This window comes from Charadrius vociferus, unplaced genomic scaffold, assembly GCF_000708025.1.
Source record: "Charadrius vociferus isolate BGI_N301 unplaced genomic scaffold, ASM70802v2 scaffold308, whole genome shotgun sequence".
Lineage (NCBI taxonomy): Eukaryota > Metazoa > Chordata > Aves > Charadriiformes > Charadriidae > Charadrius > Charadrius vociferus.
Window position 1 is genome coordinate 1,788,475 of NW_009649929.1, and position 19,053 is coordinate 1,807,527.

Sequence of the window (19,053 nt, forward strand, 5' to 3'; positions counted from 1 at the left end):
CAGCTAATCAGTAGGGACAAGAACAGATGGTTGACCTCAGGCATGTCCAGCTATGGACTAGTTCACAGCAGTGGAGTACTCAGGACTCCCAACTTCCACAGGCACTGTTGAAAGGAAATGGCTCATTCAGCAGTGTAACAGTGGAGATATTGGTAAACAGCCCCTATTTCTGCCACATTGTTTAGCTGTTTAAATATGCAGTAGTTTAACCTGTAATCATCAGATTTTTTTTGATTCCTACACTTGTATTTCATTGGAAGTGGAGTTGACCAATTCATCCAAAGTAAGCTTTGAAGTCTTGAAATTGCCCTCAATGTAAAGTTTTAATTGTTCTTTCTGGCCATAATCTGCAATTCTTTAATTCAGAATTGCTTGGGGAGAGTTTAATGTGTGTACACAGACACAACAGGAAACTTAACAGCAAATTGATTCCGTTTCAGCCCAAGGTTCTCAAAGATCAACATACAGTCCAAGCCTATCTCACTACGTGGGAAGAAAATATGTTAGAAAGGTGTACTTTGGACTCCAGGCTACCTTAATTTACTCAGTACATTACACCTAAGATCAAGTTACTGGACAGCAGACTTAAGTGACTTCTTGGGAGCTGCAGCTGTAGTTAACTACTTTCAGGTAAAGGAATGAATGATTTCATCATAAATACTGGTTTAAAAATTCCTTTACGTTTTAACAAAATCATCAATGTTGATAAAAACATCAGTTAGAATCCATATGTAAAAATAGTAATTGTGCTATGCCATGAAGAAGGCATGGCTTGACTACTGCTGTAGTCATGATAACCTTCTGGAAGTTAACTTTGTTATTCTCAGTTTATCATTTCCACATAATCTAGCATATTTCCTATGCAGAAGGAAACACATCTACCTACAGTTTTTTCTTTACTATTGGCAAAGAATAAATGCTGTAACGTAGTACCTCAACATTTTAAAAGGTAGCAAATCAAAGAAATTGGTCAAAACCACTAAGAAAACATTTAGAAAGTAATGTATTCTAGAAGCTTGTCCTCCAAAGTCGGTTTAGAATCAGGCTGTGTATTCCTAGAGTTTAAGAAAAAAAAAAAACAAACCACCCAAACCAAAAAACACACAATCAAAAAGCAGCTAAGAGGTGTACTAGATTTTGTAAACTTGCATCTGCATTTAGCAAAGCTCTTACAAGGCCAGAACAATTACTGTTACTTTTCCACGCTCTCTTCAGTGTCTCTAGGAGGTTTGGTTTTGTTTTTTGTTTGGCTTTTTCCTGGTGTAAACCAATAGGGCTACTGCAGTTCATTCTAGTAGTTGCTTGTTTCAGTCACTTTTACCAGGAGAGTAAACAAGATGCTGTGCCTTGTTATTATGCATAATAAAAACTGTAAGAGTTATGAAGATTCTTAGATGAAACATGGCTCATTTAAACCTACAGCTTCTGTCATTAAGACCAGAGGTGATTCAAGCAGGCTCATAACCATAAATCACATAGGTCACTAAGTTTTCCTACTCTTTTTAACATCGATTTTTCCTCTATGAAAATTTACAGCCCTCCTAAAGTACACTGAAGAGGATCTGACAGATCCAAACAGGTCAGACTCCTCCAAAATAAGGTCAAGAAAGTAGCAAAACAACATCAGGCAGGAAGGTATGAAGTTTCTCTTGGGAGATAAGAAACAGTAATTCACCAGACCAGCTCAAAGCTTGCCGGGGCAGTAAGAAAAGCAGAACCCACTTTACCTAAGCCTTTAGCAACTTCACCATTAAACCTTTTAACTGCTGACAGAGAAAGAGAGGCCATGGAAAGAATGCCATCCGAGAGACCTCACACAGAAGGTAGGCAGTAGCTCTGCTGCTTTTATCCAGAGAGTTTTATAAGCTTTGTACACTTAAAGGCTGCATTAAAAGTTTTTAATAGGCAGTAGCAGGTGTATATATTGAAAATGTTCTCTGCACGAAGCTTCAACTGTAGCTTAGTGCACCTACATGCTTTCTCCTCTCTTTGTGCAACTTCTACTCAAACTTTAAGTATGCAACAGTCTTCTGCTATCAGGGCCTTATCTTTTTTCAATTGGTAGCTAATAGTCTCCATTTAGTTTAATACGGTTGTGTCAGTTTGAAAAGTGTTTGTTTCAGTGAAACAGTAACAGTAATTTCAGAAAACAGGTTAAGCTTATGTACCATTATATTGATTTCAACAGTCCAATGAAACCAAAGTTTCCAAAATAAAACCAAAATAACTCTTTTGACACTCCACATTTCATTTGAGTGGTTTTTTTAAATAGTTTGAAGAATATACAAAATATCATGACCACGTTTACACATTACAAGGTTGTATCAGTAGCATCATGTGTTATGACAGCAAAATGAGAAAAGTCACCTAGTCAAAGTTACTAAGTCAACAGCACAAGAATGTAGAACAAGCTTTATCATCAAGCACGATCTTAATTTTTTAATCATGCAGTTTTGTGATAAAAAGCCATCTTCTGATTGATCACTATGGTGAATTGTACTTTCTCCTGCTTTCCAGTGTTACCTTGATAAAGCTTCCAGAGACAAGCCTTTAAGCTGTTCATAAGGAAGAATCTTTCCACTCTAAAGTAACACAAATACACTGTCTCATCACTTTCAAGTTTGCTAACTGGTGCGATAACAGATTTAAAAATTTAACATCTTTGGCGAGCGGTAGTACAACACTGTCTAGGAGACTTCAGTATTGAATAGGCTCAAATAATTAACGCGGAGATGTTACAATCAAAATAAGGAAGCAGTGATTTCCAATCAACTCTAAGTTAAAAAGGGAACACGGATGAACAATAACCACTAACAAAAATATAAATTATCTCATTTCTCTCAGATAACACACTCCCCAAGGGGGCCTGGTCCACATATAGTTTATTGATGTAAGAAAACAATACAGTTAGTGTTAGATCCAACCACAAAGAGCAAAAGAATGAGTGAATGAAGGTTTTGTACAGTACATATAGGAAAATAAGATGTTTGTGACAACTATATACTTCTAAATAAAAAGGCTTCTAAATATATTCGTTATTGAAATCTACATGAAAACATACGGATGTTAATAGCAACAAGGTGCATAAAACCAAAACATCAAAATATTGAGCAACTCAATGATGTACTAGATAAAACTTTGCTAACAATGCAAGATGTTTTACAATCTGCTTGAAATATCACCTATACCACACAGGGTAAGCTGAACATTTAGATTTAAGATCATACACAATATTAGCATTAACTTCAACAACTACAGGCAGGGAATTTTTTTTTTAAGCTGGCAAAGTGACTACTTTAAGGACATCAAACTCTCTCTAAATTGAGAACGTATCCAAATAAAATGCTGCTAGCCCTTTCCAGATAAAGCCTTTCCTTTGACTAACCACACTCATTTAAGTCAAAAGCATAAGACAGCATTTAAGAACAATTTATATTACAACGTGACTAAAATAATGACATAATCCAGGTTTAAACATGATTTCATAGGCAAACAAAAGAAGATTCTTCTTAAAAACTAGTTTTTATAAATGCAGAATATATTGCATGAGGAACTGCTGGTATTTTTTAAGAAAATATATTGTGCGATTGTGGCTACAATGCACTGCTGCAAAGCATTGTTGTTTCTTATAAAAATTATTAAAATAAAAAAAACTTATCTGAACATAAAGAGTAAGAGAGCACAAGTCTTCCAACTACCTATGAAGAGCAGGGTGGAAGTATTGCCAGTTTTTCCTGTGTTGACATTTTACTAACGATAAGTTTTGGTGACCAACTCCCCAGCCAAAAAATAAATATATTTTTAAAATCAGGTGCATATTTCAAAGCTGCTATTGCAAGTGTGTTTTAAATGTAATGGACTTAAAAGTGTATGTACCAAAGAATTATAAAAAATGCACTACAGTTTGAGTTATTGTTACATAAAGAACATATTAAAAAGACTGTCAAAATAAGTAGAAAGGGGATCAAAACTGAACTAACTGAATTAGTGCAGTACTGTAGCCAGGCTTCTAAAATCAGATATAGAAAATATAAATAGACTGCTTTAGGTGATGATTCACCAGTGTCCAAAAAAGGAACAAGTATTGTGAAAGCTCAGTTAACTTGATCCAGAGCTCTGAGCAGTTCTTCACCCTGTAGCAGGTTTCTGTTGCCTTGTATGGGAGCATTTACTTCACAATCGTAACTCGTGAGTTGGGGTAGTCCACTTTCATCCATCGACTGCCCTAGAAGTTTACTTGCTATGTCTAAAGAGGGAGGGGAAGGAAAAAAGTGCACTTTATTCATCTTGCTTAACCCTTCCTCCAAAATTGCTCACAAAGGAGGTAAGTTTTGATTTTTCTGTCACTCAGTTCTCTTTCCCACAGTCCCCCTCCACACCCCTACATACTAAAAAAAAAAAAAAGAAGCCAATACAAACCAGTTCATAGTAGAATGATTGTCTTTTGCTCCACTCCATTTGTTTTGCATCCCTTTACACGTTTCCAAGCAAGTGATGCATTTCCTCCACGGTCACCTGTCTGCTGGAATAAAGACCCCTATAAAGAAATAAAATAAGTCTTCTTTATTGCATACTGTATCTTTCCAGCCTTCCACATCCCTCTTCCAAACTAACAGTTCCTGTCACCAATTACTAACGGAGGCATTGTTACAATTTAAAGTGGACTTCATTCAGAACTTGGGGAAAACGTATTTCCATGTATGCTGGTCTTGAAATTGAAAAGAAAACTGAATCAGATTTCAAGCCCTAACTTCCCTCACAGAAAACAATTACTAAATTCTGGTTATCATCAGTTACCATGCTCGTGCTCAAGATTAGCATGTACATGTGCACACCCATTTAATTACCACGACTCTTGCGTGAGTAAGCATCAGGTTTTCATTGAAGTCTCTAATGGTTTTCTGCACTGGAATTAATAGTGTAGACAGGAGAACCTCGGTAGGTTGATTCTATCCAAGTTTAAGATGTAAATTCTGCTTGCACTCTAGTTATTGCCACCAAGCCATCTGACCCAAGTCACATGGGGAATACAGTCCTAAGCCATTCTATTGCAGATATGGCTCCTTAGTATATTGTTTTGACAGCAGCATAGAAGATATGGAGATTAGAAAGCTTTTAAGGGCTCCATATAATTAGGATAAGTAAGAAGCAGCTGCCACTGAAACAGATGGGATGGAAGGAAAAAATGCCATCTTAGAATCAAGTTTGCTAGTAAAAGTAGTTGAATCTGCAAAGTTTTGTCTTGTTAGTAGTACTGATGCTGCAAAAAGAGGAAAAGGTATTTCTGAATGCTGAACACTTAAAATAGTAAAGAACATATGTTTTCAGGTTATAAAACATCCATGCAAGTCAAAAGGACAGTTGTACAATACAAGCTATAGTTAAACAACTTGGACTTAGAAGCTGCATTTCATAGTAAGGTCAGTCACCTACATTGTTGCTGGTTTGTTTGGTTGTTTGTTTTTTGGTGTTTTTTGTTTGGTTGTTGTTTTTTTTTTAATGCAATACAGCCCTTCATATTAAGAAAGGCATCGCTCAACTTTTTTGATTTAATGATTTGGATCATTATTTCATAATCTTACTATAACACATCTTGCCCTTGTCTAATTCTCCTGTTTTCTACAAAACTAATGTAGTATTTTACACTTTTGTCTTCACTTATTTTCACTCTTTGCAAAGTAAGTCCCACCTTCTTACAGCTAAGAAGTTGTGGCAAGTTTTTTCACAATCCCAGAATACCGTGTATTATAAGCCTGGATTTCACGTTTTTCTTCTGCGCCTGTGCAAGGCCTAGTTCACCCACTCAGAAATCCGTTGTGTAGAAAGAAGCCAAACAACAAAAGCACTTACTTGAAGTAATGTCAGTAAGACCCAGTTACATGAAAATTTACCTTGTGCAGAAACCATCAAAATCTTTATAACACTTTTGTCAGATACAGAAAAAACGGAAAGGTTTAGCAAAGGATGAAGTTTGAACCTATAAGCATTGAAAAGGCACTAAGCGTAGAAGCCTGAACACTATTACAGCAGTTAATAGAGGTGCTTGTGTTCTGTGCATTTAATGACATCCCATGCTATTTTGCATATTTTATCAGCAGCACTATGACAGCATGAGAAAGAGGTAATGAAAGGCAATAAAATTTCTTGCAGAGCTGTGAATTCTTACAGGGCTACTGGAAGCAACAGAACAACATGCATAGAAGTGCAAAGCATTTAGCAAATGAAAACAATGGCATGAGTTGGTTATTTTTAAAAAAAGTCTGCTTGCCTAATAGAAAAAAGTAAACATAATCGTTTCTCAGATCTTCTAGAAAAGAGCAATGATAAGGACAGTATACAGTGATTTGTCTCGCCCAAACCAGAACACTAATACAGGAATATTTCATAGTTCAGAAGAAAAATAATCCTGCACTGTAAGCCCTGATAGATGACTACACCTAGGTAGATGGACCACTGGAGAAACAAAGAATCTCAAAGGCTACATTGCAGTAGAGGAACTGAGAATTAACTGTGCAAAAACTTGAGAAGTGAGAATTTACAACGAAGGCGAGAAGAGAGACATAACAGTATGTAATGGGAAAGCTCAAGATTTCAAAATAGTAAGAACTGACAGTAAGAGACAGAGTATGGAGACAAAATACCCTTGCAGAAAATAACAAGCTGGATTGCCCCAATTAAGTGACGCAAATCTAAAAATATCTAGAAAATTTATTTTGAATAGCTAGGACAGATGGTTATGAGCTACTTGCAAGAGGACACACTAATACTAGAGAAAGTGTGCATGAAATGCAAGTGGTAGTAATACACATTTGCTAGGTTATATGAATTCTATTCCCTTATGGTTCAGATGGTCTTGTTATCTGATCAAATAAAGCAATCTCAGACTCAATGGGAAAATGAAAGCATAGAAAGAAGCAAAGAATACTGTCTCCAGTATTGACAAACATGAAAATTGAGTTTGAATTCAGAAGTGAAATAAATATGGAAATTATAAATTTAAATGTGATGTTTTACATTTGTGTATATTCTACTGAAGAACGTATATGTTCACAAAAGAGTATCTTCCACCTAACAAGAAATGTGCTCGGGTATAGAGGGCACTTTTGAAACAGCTGACAGTAAAAGAGAACTACATATATGTGGGAATTTCATTATCAAACAATTATCTCTGATCCCAAGATTTCACTGCATACCAACAGCTAAACTCAGGAGTCTGCACTGATGCCTCATTTCAGAAACTGCAAGGTTAAAAGTGAATATTTTAAAATGGTAAAACAAAACTCACAATTCCAACTGCCTGAAAAAGTGAACCATCATGTTCCATTTTTCGTTTTCTCTGAGCATTATGCAAAGCTAGCATCTTTGGATTTAGTTCTTCATCCACTGCAGTAGATCTAAGAAAGATTGATTCAGGCTGTTAAGACGTTTCTAATCTCCTTAAGCCATTCTTCTTTTGTGAACACTTATATACAATATCACAGAACTGAATTTATAAACTATACTGCTTTTCTTTTATAATTGACTCATTTCAACAATCATTGTCTATGAGCATAGCAAATGTTAGCTTTTAATCTTGCTGTGAAGCTCAGAATGAGTTATAACAAAAATTTCAAAGTCTTTGCAGAAAAAAACAAAACCCAAAGCATAAAAGTTCAGCAATTCACTTTCAACAGAAAGAAGGGAGGGAAGGGTGAGGAGAAGTCTGTTCTGAACATTTCTATGTACTGATAAACCTTCTGTGTATCAAAGGTCTGATGTTTGACTTTGTAGAATTCTCTGTCATGATAAATATCTGCTACAAATGCCACAGTCCATTATGCAATACGTCTCGCTTTAAAAGCAATACATGTAGCACACAGACTGTAGTCATCTCTTACCTCATAACAAAGTGGACAAGAAAAGCACCAGAAATATTCTGTGGGTTTAAGTACTTGTAAATTGCCTAGTGCATTCTTTTTAAAAGGCTGTATGTCAGATACAAGAGCAGAACAAAATTATGAACACAGTTTGCGTATAGTAGCTGCCTATTACATAAGATGTTTATGTAAAAGCTACTGTGAAGTTAACTTTAGGGAAGCATACTGTACAAAAAAAAAAACAAACCCAAACTTGTTTGAAATGTCCAAACTTAAATGCATGAATTTCTGCTTTGAACTAGAATGCAGAAGACAACGTACAACAGTTGGCAGTATTTAAAAATGTATTATATCTGTCTAATTTTTTGAACAGATACTAGGGCTTAAGCTTTGCTTCTAAAGTACCTTTTATTCAGAGTGACTGTTAGCAAACTGGGCGCTCCCGGACTAGATTTTTCCGTCTGATCCAATGTTCCTTTTCCTGCTCTGATTGGAGACGCAGTTCGACTCCTGTTCCCACTATAAGGTGATGCTGGGGCACTACTTGTTTCATTGATTATGTGGACAGGAGATGAAGGAACAATTAGCGTCTTCACGTCATCCACACGTTCTGTCACTGGTTTTATTTCTTCAGCAGTACTTGATGGTGTCTGAGTCTGCTGAAATATGGTAATGGTGGCTGCATTTTGAGAGCCGGAAGAACTGCTTTCCAGCGGAGATAGCTGATCAAAGGATCGCAACTGGAAGTCATCATCCATTGGGATGTAAGGAGCCAACATCTCCAAATCTAAATCAGTTTCCTGGAAAAGACAAGAGGTAAAAAACTATAAATATGTAAGAACATGTCAGCTATGGCTTCATTCAGGCTCTTCCTTTTACCAAATCCTTACAATATTTTTTTGCAATTTATTTTAATAAAACTATTACATAAAAAAGGAAGGAGGTTCCTGAAGACATTGTAACAGAAAGAGAAGCCTATTAAGAATAAGTATTAAGATGATACAGAATTTTAGGTTAATGTACATTACCTGAGTAGAGAATGGATTTTTTGCTTCTGTATCTATCGCAAAAAGTTTCTCCACTAATTCCAGTTTGAATTCATTAGCCATATCATTATCCACATCAAAGCAGTAGTCGTTGGGACTACTGGGCTGTGAAAACATTTTGAGCACAGTTTAAAGTTTCTGTCATTACATCATTTCGCATTGTATCTGCAGATTCTCTGAAAGAAATGTTCTAACTGAAAAACTAACTCCAAGCTAGAGTTTTTTTTTCCTTTCCGGAAAAGGAAAACACATTTATCGGTGTACATTCAAATTTACTCCACTTGGGAAGCACACGATTAGTTGGAACCTGGAAGTGGCCTCCACAGTAATTTATTGCAACTCATTTGTTGTTTATTGAAGTTGTCTTTGAACTATTCTTTTCCAGAAAGACCAATCCCAAGCTCTTCTTATTTCTATCAGGTGGTATTGCCTGTATTTGCAAGACTCCCTTTAATGAAAAGATAATGCTCAGTATGAAAATATATCTTTTTTTCTCAGCTCATGGCATGAGCTTAACTAAGTCACAACTTATAAATAATTTTCAATTCCTGTCTTGGCTGCATCCTTAACCAGATTTGCTCCACAAGCCCCAAGAGCACATACGTTTTAATGATAGTGCATCCAAATTATGTAACTAACCTCAGGTGAACTTTGGCTGGTGCTTGCATCAGAAGGGCTGGTTGGTTGCTCTTGCACCTGAGGCATGGTAAAAGAAAGTTCAAGCGGCTCTGTGTTTGGCTCCAGCTTTGATACAACTTCTCTATTGAGTGCAGGATCAGCATTGCTACGAAGTGGCTTTGTAGTTTCAGAGGCAGGCAGTGGGGACATTGCCATATTTATATTCTGCAATTTCTCACTGGATGAGGGGAGCATTACATCATTATACAAAGGAACTTCATCACATTGTTGTTCATCAGACTCTATAAAAATTAAAAGAAACCATCAACCTAAGTAACAATACTGTGCATGTCTACGGACCTCATTAAATTTAAACAGCAGCTGAAATACTACTAGGCAAGTGATACCGGGAGGTTATATTTCAAAATTTACTGTAAAAATACTAACTTTACTAATTAGCATGCTTGCCAATTTAAACACACACCCACCATTACTGCTGAAATCTAGAGAGATAATTGTGTCTCCAGCTGCTGGGGCCAGCACAGTTAAAGCATCTGGTTCCTGTTTAAGTTTTTCAAATAGGCTGTTGGTATCATCCAGGTCATCTTTACTGAATATTTTGGTCATTTTCATATCAGGAGATTCCACTGGTTTCAGCATACACTCAGTTTGTCCAAGGGAAAAAATCAAGTCCTTCTGAACAATTCCACTGCCAGACAGAGAGAAAGATGACTATTAAAGAACAGCTAAAAGGAATAAATTCAGGCTTAACAGTTTTGTAAGTAGGAAAGAAAAAAAAAAACAAACAAAAAAACCCAAACAAAAGAACTCCCAAGAACAACACAACCCTCCCATCAAAAAAAAAAAAACCCAGACCAAAACCACCACACACATCACACCACAAAATTACCAGGACAGGAGCTTTAAAAATTCTTTTTTTCTTATTCATTACACAGAATCACAGAATGGTAGGGGTTGGAAGGGACCTCTGGAGATCATCTAGTCCAACCCCCCTGCCCAAGCAGGTTCAACTAGTGCAGGTTGCACAGGAATGCATCCAGGCGGGTTTTGAGTATCTCCAGAGAAGAAGACTCCACAACCTCTCTGGGAAGCCTGTTCCAGTGCTCTGTCACCCTCAAAAGTAAAGAAGTGTTTCCTCATGTTCAGATGGAATTTCCTGTGTTCCAGCTTGTGCCTGTTGCCCCTTGTCCTGTCGCCAGGCACCACTGAAAAGAGTCTGGCCCCATCCTCCTGACACCCACCCTTTGGAGATTTATAAGCATTCATGAGATCCCCTCTCAATCTTCTCCAGGCTAAACAGACCCAGGTCTCTCAACCTTTCCCCATAACAGAGGTGCTGCATTCTCTTGATCATCTTCATAGCCCTCCACTGGACTCTCTCCAGCAGTTCTTTGTCTTTCTTGAACTGGGGAGCCCAGAACTGGACACAGTACTCCTGATATGGTCTTAGCAGGGCAGAGTAGAGGGGGAGGATGGCCTCCCTCGACCTGCTGGCCACGCTCTTTTTAATGCGCCCCAGGATGCCATTGGCCTTCTTGGCCAGAAGGGCACATTGCTGGCTCGTGGTCAACTTCTTGTCCACCAGGACTCCCAGGTCCTTCTCCGCCTTCCACCAGAGCATCCAGAGATTCCTTCCAGCAGGTCAACCCCTAACCTGTACTGGTGCATGGGGTTATTCCTCCCTAGGTGCAGGACCCTACACTTGCCTTTGTTGAATTTCATTAATTCTCTACCCTCTACCCCCCAATTCTCTAGCCTGTCCAGGTCATGCTGAATGACAGCACAGCCTTCTGGTGTGTCAGCCACTCCTCCCAGTTTTGTGTCATCAGCCAACTTGCTGAGGGTACACTCTGTCCCCTCATCCAGGTCATTGATGAGTATGTTGAACAAGACCGGACCCAGTACTGACCCCTGGGGAACACCTCTCGCTACAGGCCTCCAACTGGACTCTGCGCCACTGATCACAACCCTCTGAGCTCTGCCATTCAGCCAGTTCTCAATCCACCTCGCTGTCCACTCATCTAATCCACACTTCCTAATTCTTTCCTCAAATGTAATAGACAAAGCAAGCACTAATTGTTGTGCCATCAAAAACACTAACAAAAATAAGCATGCATTTCTGAAAGCATTGAGAAAGTAAGAAAAAAAAGAAGTTACATTATTTCCTAAAACACTTTTCTTTGTTTTAAATCAATGTGAAACGTGTTGATAGACTGATACTGGTACATTCACTAAAGTTTTGAAAAACTAATTTAGCACTATTGTACAATTGCAGAAAAAACAGTCAACAAGTCTGCCTTCAGTTGAAGCTTTCAATTAAAAGAGGAATTCTGAGGAAGAAAATGATATATAGGATTAAGAAAGACACGCTTACTGCTGCTCTGACTCCATGACTAAAACTTATTAGTGAAATTACCTGCTCCAGACTGTGGACAAAGATTAGAGAGTTGTCTAGAATGCACACAAATTCTCAAATGCTTCCACTGCAATAATAAGAGGCTGACCCTACACTCGTTTGCCTGCAGAGATCTTGCTACTGACATCACTAGATCAAAAAACTGTTTTGTTTTCAAATACAATTCCTAATCCTAGGACTAGCAGTATTCCAAGCAAAATTTCATTGGTAGGAAACAGTAACATCATAACGTATTCAACGGGGGATCACATTCACAGCAAGATGAAAAAAAGATGTAGTGCCATCAGAATCCGACTTTGTTTTCAATAAAAACGATGACAAAGACTCAACTTACCTCAACACATAGTTTACGCACACTATGCACTGTGGCTGAGAATTCTTAGTGTTGTATATAACAGTTGCTTGAGTTTCAACCCAGACATAGCCACCTTGTTTAGCAAGCATTCGGTACTGTCCTGTTGTCACCTGCCCTTTTGTGAACACTAAAAGCAGAAAGGACACCAGCTTTAATTACAGGCAGAAAAAACCCGAAACCATTTAAGATAAATATTCACTGCAGATTCATATTCACTGCAATTAAAAGAAAGCCCTTATTCTGCTGCTGCTTTCCCCAGTGCTGTATGTCATTCCACGTAGTTGAAGGGCTTTAAATACATCTTTTCACTTACTGTCGTGGTGTGTTTTGGTCAGATGATCAGAATCCAGAGCATGATAGTACTCATAGATTGAGCGACCCAGGAGTTCCTCTGGCTCATACCCCATCAACTCTGTAATTCTTTAAAACAAGGGGAAGAATTGCTGAATAAAAGCAGACATGGACTAGCACAAATACTAGAGCATCTGGATGCTTGCACAGCTAGAAAAACCTTAAGAGTCACTTCCATACACATTAGCTACAATCTCAGTTTACTGAGTGTTTTTGTTTTGAGATAAATTGCTATTTTTTTAATGCTTAAGAGAGCTTTTTATACTTTATGCGAAGTTTCAGCAGGCATAGTTTTACTCTCATTGAATATTTATAAATCGTATCCCACCCGTGGTGGACAGGATTAAGTAAATCCCTGCTTTCTAGAGGGATTTTTTTTTTTATTTTTTTTTTTTTGCTTAAAGGTGCACAAGCTACTTATGGACTAGAATACCCATCTTACACATATATGAGAATTTATTAAAATAACGCAGACACACTTCAACGGTTTTAAACCTGCAACTAAAAGAAATTAGGAATCCGATTTATTCTTCATTCTTAAAGAAAACGGTACTTTCTTCAGCCCCTAGAGGGCAGTGCTAACCAGGGCAACGCTTTTATTTTGCCCTATTCTACATGCAGAATGTGACCAAATAAGTACTTTCTATGTGACACCATCAGTCCCAGAAAGGTAAATTTACTGCAGAGCACAAAGTAACTTGCACTAACATCTCTTTGCATCTAGCCACAGCAACTAATTAGAAGTTTTTTGTTACAAAGAAAAGGAAACAAGCAGTAACAAATAATACCAAATTAAAAGCACACAAAAAAAAAACCCTCCAAACAAAAAAACCTCAGGCCAACGATTTCCTTCACTTTTGTTTTTCAAATTTGTCAAGCTAAGTTTCCAGAGGATAGCAAGAGCAGTCTTATGTATTTGACTACATACATGATTCGTACCAGAACACCAAAATCTCATTTTCAACACCAGATGTACTGTATTAAAAGTACAGCTGAACATTTTGGGGGGTTTTGGACTAGAGAAAGCAGATACTGATCTCCCGAAGCAGGGAGAGAGGGAAAGTGGTAGCAATAAAATGCATCTGACAAGTATTACACACGCACTCTTTTCAGTTACCAAATTGCACCACCGTCTTTGACAAACCTAAAATCCTTCCTGTTTTTTCAGTGTCCTAAAGAATCTTCTCATTTCAATTTAATTGCTGCCACTACACTAAAGATCAGTTTGAACACGCAGTTAACTGCAGGCAAAGGATTTATTCCAAAGTAATAATCCCATACCCTCCTCAGATTTAAAAATCTGGCATTTAAATAAGACACCCTGATCAGTTAGTAAAAGCCAAAGCATCCCAGTGACGATGAATCAAGTTAACAGGTAAGATTACATAAACAAATAAGGCAACATTAGCCAACATGTACCAACCCTGCAAATCCTTCAAATGAATTCTTAATTTAAGTACCATATATATATTACCTTTCATCACAATAGGAAAATTTCATATCAAGACTGTGACGACTGAGGAACGTTTTACTGTCCAAAGGGACCTCAATGTTTGATGGATGAGGAATAGGTTCACAGATCAACACGAGACACGTCATGGGAGGCTTTTTGTAGCCACAGTGAGTTTGATTACCGCATGTGTCATATACACGAATGTGTCCAGTGCAGTGGAGTACCTATGGGAAAGTTGCATTTTAAAAAGAGACCAGGTTCTTGTCTATTAGACAACACAATTGCATTTCCACAAGCGCACACAGAGCGAAGTCCTTCCCCTCCCTACCCCGCAACATGATAGCAACAACAGAAAGGCGGCAGCGCTTTCAGGTGGATGGCTGAAGGAGAGCAGCAGTTCTCACGCTACGAAGACTGATGAGTACACAGGCTGCCAAACTTTTACTCCTGGGTGCTGGCTGAAACAATGCTAGACACTTCTGCATTTCTGCAAACTCTTCTTCTTTGAAAGTTACATTAATGACGACACTGATAAGCAATTGCCTCAGGAAAAGGTATCTTACGATTTAAATGTGAAAGTTATGGTAACAGTATCAACCTCCATTTTAGATCATCTGCAGAAGTGATGTTAGAGATCAAATACATTCTTCAAGAGACCAGAAGTTTTGCATTTCATGGGATTTTTTTTTAAACCATTCTGAGGTAGAAATTGTTCAGACAACAGCAAAGATGAAAGACATTGTTTGATCCAGAATAAGTAAATTTAAGTTATAAAAGAGAATTGCGAGCCATAATACCACTCAATACAGTAAAAGGTTACTTTTTGTCCAGAGGAGAAAATGCATTCACTGCAGAAAGTTATCAGGCTGTGCTCTTTTTGTTCCAACTGTTACAAAAGGGATAGCCAGCAGCTTCAGAATGAATGGTATTGAAGTCCTTCAGAGAGACCTCAACTGTCACATTTACAGTGTCAAATCAAAAGAAATCAGGTATCAGCATAAGTGGTGTCAAGTATTTTTTTTTCCAAAGTAGAAGGCTTTATGCAAACATATTTAGTAATTAGAATTTCTAGTAAGTAAATGACCTCTAATTTAAAATGGAGAATTCATTAAAAGAGTTTTGAAAAACTAATTTTAAAACATTGTTTCAGTTACCTCTGTGAAGTATTAAGTATTAAAATTCAGCATAGTTGGAAAAAATTATTAGATTAGTTAAGTACTTAGTGAAACTCAAGCTCGTTACATGAAGTAAAAATGTTGAAATATAGTGTTATGACATCCGAAGAGGAAGCTACCAAACTATGTAAATGCTCCTTTGCATTAGTTACCTTCCACGTAGCAGACTTTATATTCACTGTTCTTCCCCTGCTAGTCAGTGTACACTTCATTCTGAGAAAAAAGCTGCGCTCCGTGTTTTGCTCTTTGCCCTTTTTCACAGGACCTAGCAAAAGCAAATAGTAAACCAGTTCTTAAGCTCTTGGATCATATTCCAAAGGCATTAATAAGAAACCCCCCCAAAAAACAAGCATGTTACAGAACTCTAAGACTAGGGCAAGACTCAAAAAAATAAATTAAAAGATTGATAAATCTAACAGCATTTTTCATAGTAACACTTTTCAGAATGAGTTTTACTGTGAGGTAGGCAAAAAACTGAAGCTTCAATGTTTTAAGATCAGTATCGTATTTGTAGCCAACTCCACACTCCCAGATTTCAGATAAAGGTGTGGGGAGAAAGACAGACTGATTGAAAATTTAATATATTTTAAAATTGCGACAGAGGACAAGAAAAGCATGTGCAGAATAAGAAGTACTGCTGAGTTGGTTTCCATTGAAATGCATCAGTAACTCACTGAGGGGAGGTTCAAATGAAACACATTTTGGGGCTGTAGCTCTTCAGGACTGCAGTATTTTAAGATTTTTAAAATCAGAATTCTCTGCTTTTTACATGCATCTGTATATTTCCACAGTGATTTACACTCTCAGAGTAAACAGGGATCATGTTTTTAAACATATTATTAGCATTCCTGGTGGGGGGAAGTAGTCAAGAAATCCTAATACAAATTAATATTAGCAGCACTAGTAATTTAGCCTTACTTGCTAACAGCAGACTTTAAGTTAAGTTTTTGCCTTTTACAGGGGAGAACCTTTCAGAGTCAATAGCTAGCTAGGCTATTCTGGGCAGAGAAAATGCAAACTGATCCTATCAGGAAAGCTCCAAGCAGCTTGTTGTGTGTGGAAGAACGAAATAAGGCACCGAGGATATGAAGCAGTGGAAGAGCGAGTTTGCCGAGGTATGCTAAGGAGTAAAGACCAAACCATAGTATGGCGTGGAAGTTTAGAACATGTGAGCTTACTTCTGATATAAGTTTATACAATAGCTTGCTCTCATCCTCCACAGACAATAATAGCTATGAAATTCTTCATGGTGGCTTGCACTGCAGCTACTAGTTTGACAATATTCATTAGAAATACATTAAAGCCCCTATGCTACATCGTCTACTGCTTCTAGCAGAGGCAAAGACTAACAGGGACAAGCCTACTTTATGCCACAAACTATCCTCAATAAAGGGTGGGGGAAGAGGGGCGGGGGGGGGAAGCAGAGTTCAGAGAAGCAACCAAAAACTCATTTAATTCAGTATGTTTTCGAAAGAGTCAAACCAATCTAGAAATTCATAGTTGAAGATCACACAACATAATTGTTACCAACTCCCGATGCTTAATGCTCTCCTTTGAAAAGCAACCGTAAAAAATGGAACAACTTTCTCAGGTCTGATTGAGCACTGGACATTATTTTTAAAATCACCAGCTTTGAAAGTTTAAAAAGCAACTTTGTAAAATCAGAATGCAGTTCAGCTTCTGCCAATTACATTTGTATTCCTGTACAATCCCAAAGGGGAGTCTTTAATACTCAATTCAAAACTGAAATAATTCCACCGATGTAAGAGCTGCAGCAGAATGCAACCTGGGAATACTAATAAATATAAAATGTACTATTATTACTGTAATTTAGACTTTTGTCTGCCAACTTCCTTTGCGAAACAGATTTTGTAATAATGCTTTCCAGACATCTTATTCCAGCCTGGTCAATTTAGACAGTTGGTTTGAATGAAACTCAGTAAGATGACATTTTTAAGAATAAGCTTTTGCAACAAGACCAGTTTTTACACTGCCTTAGTGAAGTTGTTTCCCCACCCCTCCCATGCGCATTACTGTATTCCAAAGGCAGGGGAGTTGGAAGTCTAACCTAGCCTGAGAAACATACTTCAATATTAAGGGCAGACAAGTTCAGAAAACGCTTACAAAATCAAAGTTGGGGCCCTTAATGCTATGATATCTTATCAGGTCTCTTCTACCGAATTAAATCGAATGACAACATAAAAGACTTCTGATTTACAGTGCTACACGAAAGTAGAGGTCAGGCTTGGTAATTTATCACTATCTAGATTCAGAGTCCATATAACCCTTGTTTGATGAAACAGGAATCAGAGAGGTCGGATTTTAGACTTCTGACTATTGAGTAAAGCAGATTTGTTTGGAGGCATGCAGGCTGCCAAGTCTTTACAGTCATTAACAAACCTTTAGAAGACATAAGAGCAGTAATTCATGGGTGTTTGTTAAATTCAAAAAGCATACAGAATATGTGAACGCACTGTTCTACTCCCTCAGATGGAGAAAGGAAGAGTCAGAAATCTGTGAAAAGATACCAATTTCACGCACCAATTAAAAGGTGCAGAGAAGCATCAAGCCAAAACCCTTTCTGAGGCTGTCCAAGTATTCCCCGATTAGTTTTTCGGTGACCTAAATATGGTACCTTTTTTGTATCTTAAGTATATCACCACAGATTTCTGGAAGAAAGCATTTTAAGTTTTCCTGTAAAGGCGATCCAAGACCAAGAAAAATACACCAATATAACTGCTCCATATCCTTCTATAGCAATTGCTTAAGATCATTCTTAATCAACCTACCTCTAATTTTATTCCTGTAGGCACGCTAATTTTTTTCCACCCTTAATAATTCCGTTTTAGTCATTAATGTTGTTTTAGATTAAAGAGTAGTAAGTCTCTTCTCTCCTACAGTTAGGATATTGCCAAAACATTCTGGTTATTTCTGTTGTTAGTATCTCTGAACAAGGTTTATTTTGAGATTTAAGCAGCAATACACCTCAACACCTTTTTCTAGCAGATATCCAACTGTACCAAAGCCAGTTATGAATTATCCATAAGTAAATAAAACCGATTTTTTCTTTCTTCTTACCATTTCTGTGTGTAAGCATTTCTCGCAGCTCTTCATGGTCACATGGATGAGTGAAATCAAATACACTGTGCCCCGTCAACTCAAACTGCAAAAAATAAATACGGGTGTCTAACTTTACATATACAAAAATATAACAAATTTTATAGATTTGAAACAGTGTTAGGAAATGTCAGTATTTCACCTGAGTGAGTCCCATACACTTGTTCACGTTTTCAGACATGTAAATCATGTCCCCATCTTCGGACAGAACCATAACAAATCCATCGAGAGCTTTCAAGTAGAAACAGTTCAGTTCCTTCTCCATTTTGGCTTCTGTCTCCAGCTCACCTACAAGCAGCCACACATTTTCATAAGTAAACATTAGCCATTCTTCACTTACCATCAGGAACAACTTCTGGCACCAGTCTGCAAGGAGTCAATCTTGCAAGACTGTTCAAAAATCAGTATATTCACTTATCTAAGTGATCAATTAAATTCAAGTTTTAGTAATGATATCACAAACCACAGAAAAGCAGTGTGAGGTTGAACATCTGGGCTTTTATGCATAAGCCAATAAGCCTTCCACCTTAAAGAAAATGTCTACATGGCAAAAATATTACCATTTGTCTCAAAAAGGCATTACAAGCTTTTTGCAGGGGCTTCCTAGGGGACATTTCAGAGTATGGATACCAAAGTTACTCCTCC

General features: G+C 37.5%; 1 protein-coding gene across 1 annotated transcript in view; it reads right to left on the bottom strand.

Moving 5' to 3' along the window:
* Positions 1-2,637: 2,637 nt before the first annotated feature.
* The window catches only part of HIF1A (hypoxia inducible factor 1, alpha subunit (basic helix-loop-helix transcription factor)), a 35,884-nt gene continuing 19,468 nt past the window's right edge, over positions 2,638-19,053 (bottom strand). The window contains 13 exon segments of the mRNA XM_009891216.1: positions 2,638-4,246; positions 4,420-4,537; positions 7,286-7,394; positions 8,262-8,656; positions 8,885-9,007; positions 9,542-9,822; positions 10,009-10,229; positions 12,292-12,439; positions 12,626-12,732; positions 14,138-14,340; positions 15,444-15,556; positions 18,370-18,454; positions 18,551-18,696. Coding sequence (XP_009889518.1) covers positions 4,095-4,246; positions 4,420-4,537; positions 7,286-7,394; positions 8,262-8,656; positions 8,885-9,007; positions 9,542-9,822; positions 10,009-10,229; positions 12,292-12,439; positions 12,626-12,732; positions 14,138-14,340; positions 15,444-15,556; positions 18,370-18,454; positions 18,551-18,696 — 2,201 coding nt within the window. The 3' untranslated portion in view covers positions 2,638-4,094.